Source organism: Pistacia vera, unplaced genomic scaffold, assembly GCF_008641045.1.
Source record: "Pistacia vera cultivar Batoury unplaced genomic scaffold, PisVer_v2 Contig666, whole genome shotgun sequence".
NCBI classification, from domain to species: domain Eukaryota; kingdom Viridiplantae; phylum Streptophyta; class Magnoliopsida; order Sapindales; family Anacardiaceae; genus Pistacia; species Pistacia vera.
In genome coordinates, this window is record NW_022196519.1 from 627,850 (window position 1) to 634,381 (window position 6,532).

Genomic DNA, 6,532 nt, shown 5'->3' on the forward strand with positions numbered 1-6,532 from the left:
CGGTGGTTGCGGTGAACTATCAGAGTGTTTGTGGCTTGACGGTATTGTGGCTTAACGGTCGGAGTTTTTCACTGAAATGCTGAAGTGAAGAAACAGTGAAGAAGCTGCTAATGTAAACTGAAATGGTGAAGTGAAGAAGCAGTGAAGAAGAAAAGTGAAACCGTGCATAATGCAAACTGAAATGGTGAACACTGAACAAGTGAAGTGAAGGAGCGTGAAAGAAGAAATGACGAACACGTGAAAAAGGACTGCAAAAAAAACAGGTGAAGCAGCGTGAAAGAAGAAAACAGAACGCGTGAAAAAGGAAGGCTGCAAAAAAAATTTTCAAATGTGTCATAAGCTGTCAAAAGAGAAGCGTGAAAAAGGGGAAGGCTGCAAAAAATAAATTCAAACGGTCAAACTGTCAGAAAGTTAGGAATAGAATTGTGAAGACCCTATTATCTAAATATTGAACCAAACACTATTCGGAAAGTCTGACTCAAAATATGGATGAAAATACTCATCCAAACGCAGCCAAAAGTTTTCAAGGTTTCTAGGATAATAAAAATATGAAAGACTATTTTACCCTTCTTACTTTAACGGAGCTTTAACTGTGTTACCGTTTTGGTCCTTATTTGATGCATTTCAGAAGCTATGAGGCTCATTTTGATTAAAATCGACATAGTTGTCTGAACGGGTGACTTTCTGAAACCTTAGGGGGAAAAATGATTTTCTCTCATTAAAGTGAGGGTAATCCTATCTTTTTTTTTTTTTTTTTTTTATGATTTTACTAACCGAAAAATAAAATGGAGTTAGTGTTTCTCTTTAGACCATCTCCAACCACAAACACTAAATTGGTACAACTTTTACATCATTTTACTATTGCATCTACAACCCATCCCATCAAATATTACACTAAAAAAAAAAATATTTCTTGGAATATTCTTTTTCTTTTTCTTTCTATTAATTCCCAACAATTAATTTATTTCACTAATTATTTTTGTATATATTAATTCAATATTAAGAATAATATATTTTATTAATTAACTACTAATAATAACATATAATATTATACTAAATTAATAAAATTAAGCATTTATTAAATCAAGTAAGCATTATATTTAATATAAAAAACATTACATCTAATATAAAATACCACAAAAAATATAAAAACAACAACACAAAAGTAAAATTTAATATTGATAATAATTTTAATTTTCCAAATTAGTATATTCTTCCTACAAATTATCAATTAATGCATTTTGAAGAGTATGGTGAGCCTCCACATCCTTGATTTGTCTACGTAATGTTATTGTTATTCAAAGAGCATGATAAGCCTCCGGATCCGGAACGAATCTACCAGAACACTAAATTGTTATTCCAATTTATGTTGTATTTTCTTTTAATTTTAATGTTTTTAAAATTAGTGTTAATTTATTTTGAGTTATTGAAGTTCAATATTTGTATTGTAACGAAGGTTTGTTTTTAAAATTTCATCATTATTTGAATTACATAATAATTATAAATATTAATATAAATAATAATCAAATTAACATAAATACAAATTAAAAAAATAAATAGCAAAAATAAAGATATAAATGTGATCAAATTTAATTGAAAGGCTAAAATGTAAGGTTTATTTTGAAAAAGAAAAGGAGAACGACTATATTGAAAAGTGAAAATATTATTTGGTGTTTTGGTTTGACTTTTAAAGCCTAAAATGTAAGGCAATCCATCCTAATCCTAATATGATTAGGTTGTGGGTTATTCACCTTAATTCACTTTTAATACTAAAGTATTATATTATTAAATAATTATAGATGTATATTTTTATTATCTTAATAGATTTTAAAATAATTATTTTTAGACATAATTATAATCAAAATTATTATAAGTAAAAAAAAAAAAAAAATTATTGTGTATCACATTTACTTAAAAAATATTGATTTTATGACGTAGTTAAAATTAAATCTTCTAACAAATCATTAAATTTATGTTGATGCTTGATTTTGACACCAACAATTCGCATGTGCAAAGTGTTAAGCTGTTATTAAAAGTTACACGTGAATGATTGCAGATAATCTAATACAAAAACTAAATAATAAATGAAAGATGATTTTTAAAGCGGTTCGGATGCTTAACGCAAGTCTTACGTCCACTATTCTTTTACATATGAGAGATTACAAGAGGTCGCGTATAACGAACAACGAGCAGAGGTGAATAACTGATTATTCAGATAAAATATCAAGTCAGTCTCTTTCTCGTAGGTTATCTGTGCTCTAAGAATATATATTACAATCAAAATGCAAGTTTTTTTGTCTCAGAATCCCGAAAATCGGAGGAAGAGTCCTCTATTTATACTAGAAGAATTCAGGATAATAATTACAAATCTGCAAGTGGGTAGGTGTTGTGCAAGTCATTCCTTACCTCTCATTGGCTAATAACTTAGGATATATCCTCAAATTACCTGGGGCTTGGACAGGTGTGTGGCTTCCATTCACTCATAGACAAAACTTGAATCTGACAAGTTGGTGACAACCATATTCTTTCTATCTTAAGGCGACGTGGCAGCTCTTGGATGACGCAAAGTCTTCCTGAACTTTGATTGGAGCTAGTTGATGTAAGCTTACATAAGCCTTGATTTTTTAGGCATAACAGAAGCTCCCCAGTTCTTAAGGTTTAAGAATTGAATCTTGAGAAACTTCATGATTATGCCGCGATCTGACTTGTCTCAAGGAATACTTACTCGAACTAATAGTTAAGAACATCCAAAACGACATGAGGTTGATGGCTTAACTCTACCAGCAAATTGAGTAGAGGCTGCGACATGGATCTTCGAGTGTTACACAAGCGACCTGAGGTGATCGTTCCAAAAGGTTCAGCGACTTATGTCGGATCCTACTCAGTTCTATACCGATGTGTTTTGAATTTTATCTGTCATTCGCGACTTAAAAATACTTAGGATATTTTGCTGTCAAAAACTGAGAATCACTTCGTTTCAAGCTTGACACATGAAGAATAGTGTTTTATTCGAACGACCTCTTCAGATGTTATCCGTTGCGCTCAACAGCTGTCTTAGTCAATAAAATAAGCTTTATCTGACATACATGTCTCTGTGCAATAAGTGTCAACCATGAGCATTAAATGTAACTCATGCTGAAACGATATTCTCTTTTGAAGCATTAAATGCGGATGAGGGCGCATTTAATGCGGAGGAGATAACCATGCCGACGTTTGGCGATTTCAACGAAGGGAAACGTAGGTTGATCTCCACGAAGCACGAAGGTTACTTTTTGCCCAGATTAACGACACATGGTCACAATCAATGGCTAGAAACGCATCCCGCCCAAACGTCGCATATAAAAGAAACCAAATGTCGCCTTCTTCCCTATAAAACCCTAAGCCCATTCTAAGTTTTTCATAGAACTTACACTTTCAGAGAGAAAAACAACATTTTTACACTCAAGAAATCAGTTCATCCTCTTCCCAGTTGATGCGTACTTGTCATTACAACAGAACGTCTATTCCCAGCAATTGAAAGGTAACGAAAATTTCTTCTCTTTTTCTCTTTTTTATTTCTGTTAAAAAACTCAGTTTTTACAGTAATGATGGGTGTAGACGTCTGATGGGCTTGGACGATGAACATTCCTGTGTAGTGTTTGAAAAGGAACACCTTTAAGAGTAGAAACTTAGGGCACATATCCTAAAAAAAAAAAACATTCTTAAGAATTTTTAGGGTTTATGGAAGAGAAATAAGCGTTTCTTTACTCTTTTAAGTCGTCGTATGAGGCAATGTGTACGGAGATTGAGTCACCTCTATATGTCACACATTTTCAAACTTTAAGAGTAATGGACACTCTTGAGCTAAGAACAGTAGGAAAGGGAAGCTCGCATGTTAGAGTAGGTGCCCTAGAGCCAATCAATTATTGTAAAATTGACTCTGTAATAAATGTTTATTTATCAATAAAATGCATATTCTTCTATATCGTGTATGTAATGATATATGTCCTTAGGATGGTAGAACTGTGAAGAGGGTATCAAGTGTTTCAAATCTTGATAGTGAGAACCCTATGATCACATATGGTGGCCATTCTAGAAATGTCCGTAGCCCCAGTATTATTCTGACCAAGGACACAAATAATATGGTGAGACTATCATAGTGTTGAACGACCCTGTCGAAAGGCAATGACTGATCTCACTTGTAAAGGCTGTCTGCCGACAACCTGGTGTAACGCATGGGTGCTTGCTAGAGGCAAGTATTTTTTGGTTTTTAAACTGGAAGTAGTTCGATTTTTAAACAGAGTAGAATTAAGAAAGGAAGTTGTATTAGACTGGAACGGGGGTGTTACCTATGCTGTTCTTTGCCAAGTCTGTACCCTATAGTCTTCTGAATTGGTCCATTGCTTTTATGAAGTAGTGTATATGGAGTATTAAATTTTAATTACATACTGATTTTGTTGGTGCTTTTTAGTCAATAATCATGTGTAGATATTGAACAATTTTGTTTTACTACATTGAAAATACCATTTATACTGAAAGGTGTTTTTAACGGATTCATATTTTCTGTAAATTCGGTATATGTATGTATATATACAACACACATACACTGATTGGTTTGTTTTTTTTATTTTATATTATGATATAAATTAACTTGTACGCATATAAGATTAATAATAACCTACAGTGTTCTAAATCATCAATATTTAAGCATAATGCATGTTAAGATTGGTTGGATTTGCCAAGATGCATTTGTGATGCATGCCAGATCTAGTCCTGATTGTCCAAAATACTTGTACACTGTGGTGGTATAAAAATAGTGTAATTGATTGTGTACAGTGGTTACATGGATCCTCATGTATTACCATCTAGGTAGCCAAACTTGTGTCTAGTCCAATGTTGAATATATAAAGTCAAAAGTATCATTTAATATTATTATCATCTCAAAAGGTTTTTGTTTACCATGCAAGCTTTTGTTAAGCAATATTTCAATGATCAGTGTAATATACTTTATTTTTCTTCAAATATTTGATGAATTGTTATCTAGTTTTTCTATTTTGTTATGTGGTTGATATTCAGGGAACTACAAGGCCAACACATTATCATGTTCTGTTAGACGAGGTGGGCTTTTCAGCTGATGATTTGCAGGAGCTTGTGCATTCTCTTTCGTATGTGTAAGTATAGTGGAATAATTGCATTGGTATGTGTCTCAATCTGTAGTAACTGTTATGATCTGCCATCTAAATTATATCTGCAAATATTTCAGGTACCAGAGAAGCACTACAGCCATTTCCGTGGGTAAGTTATTTTGTCATGATGTGGATCACTATTTTGGTTAAATTCAAGATGTGTTCTTAATATTTTTGTTCTCTAGTAACCAAGATGTGTTCTCCCTATGCAGTTGCTCCGATTTGCTATGCTCACCTGGCAGCCGCCCAGGTAGGATCGTTCGTGAAATTTGAAGACAAATCTGAGACATCTTCAAGCCATGGTGGTATGACATCTGTGGGAGCTGCTGCGGTTCCTCAACTACCTAGATTGCAGGAGAAAGTGTGCAACTCAATGTTCTTTTGTTGAGGCCTTTTGTCCTGCAGAAGAAGATAACTCAGTTTTTGTATAGACTTTTTGGTTTTACATTGGTGATGCCTTGTTTCCTTCCTGACTCTGAATTCGACTTTTGGCATTAGTGTACAAACTGGTTATGTAGTACCCAAGTAACTAACTACTTAGACTCTCTTTTGGTATTTATGCTGATATAGGCATCTGATGGCTTTGTGAAATGCATGTGTTTGCCTTGCTGCATTCAATCGTTTACTAGTCCCTTGAGCACCTAATCAAATTTTATTAAATTTATGAAAACGAACAAAGAAGCATTCTTGTAGTATATTAATTTTTACTGACAGTTGCTGAAAAGTGAAGATTTAATTANATATATCCTCATTTATTTTTATTTTGACATGTGTCTCTTTTATTTTACTTTTTTTTTTAATATTGTAGTTTAAAAAAAAAAAAAATTATATGAAACTATATTACTCATGAAATTACTTTAATATACTTAATAACACTTGGTTTTCAACTATAATTTTATTATAACATTACACAAGAAGAGAGGACAAGGGGTAAAGTTTAGAGTTATTTTAGAATTTAGTTTCAAAATTTGTTGATATGAAAATTCGCATCAACCAGAGAGATCTAATTGCCCTTGGTAGAATTGGAATAGATGTGAGCGTGATTACAGATAATCAAGGATAGATGAATGATAAGTGCAATAAAGTAAAAGACAATAAAATTTTTAAAGTGGTTCGGCAAGATAACCTCTTATGCCTATGTCCATTGTTCTTATAGTCGCTGTGAGAGCATACAATGAGAGTTCTATGAAAAATGTCTAACCTCTTTTTCATCATTTGAGGGGGTGTATATACTAGGTTTTTGCAAAAGAAATTGCGAAAATAAAGGGATTACAATTTATCTGAACTGCAATTCTGATATTCTCGTGATTGGGAGTTGTGATTACGCAGAGATTGTTATTAATCTGGTCATTCCCATAATATCTGGG

The 6,532-nt window shown here is 32.7% G+C and overlaps 1 protein-coding gene across 1 annotated transcript; it reads left to right on the forward strand.

The window, feature by feature from the left end:
• The first annotated feature begins 4,992 nt into the window (after positions 1 to 4,992).
• On the forward strand, positions 4,993 to 5,691 carry LOC116112751 (protein argonaute 4A-like). Its single transcript, XM_031398869.1, has 3 exons — positions 4,993 to 5,150; positions 5,243 to 5,274; positions 5,378 to 5,691. The coding sequence occupies exons 1-3, from the start codon at positions 5,008 to 5,010 to the stop codon at positions 5,551 to 5,553; spliced, it is 351 nt and encodes a 116-aa protein (XP_031254729.1). The 5' UTR covers positions 4,993 to 5,007; the 3' UTR covers positions 5,554 to 5,691.
• The last annotated feature ends 841 nt before the right edge of the window (positions 5,692 to 6,532 follow it).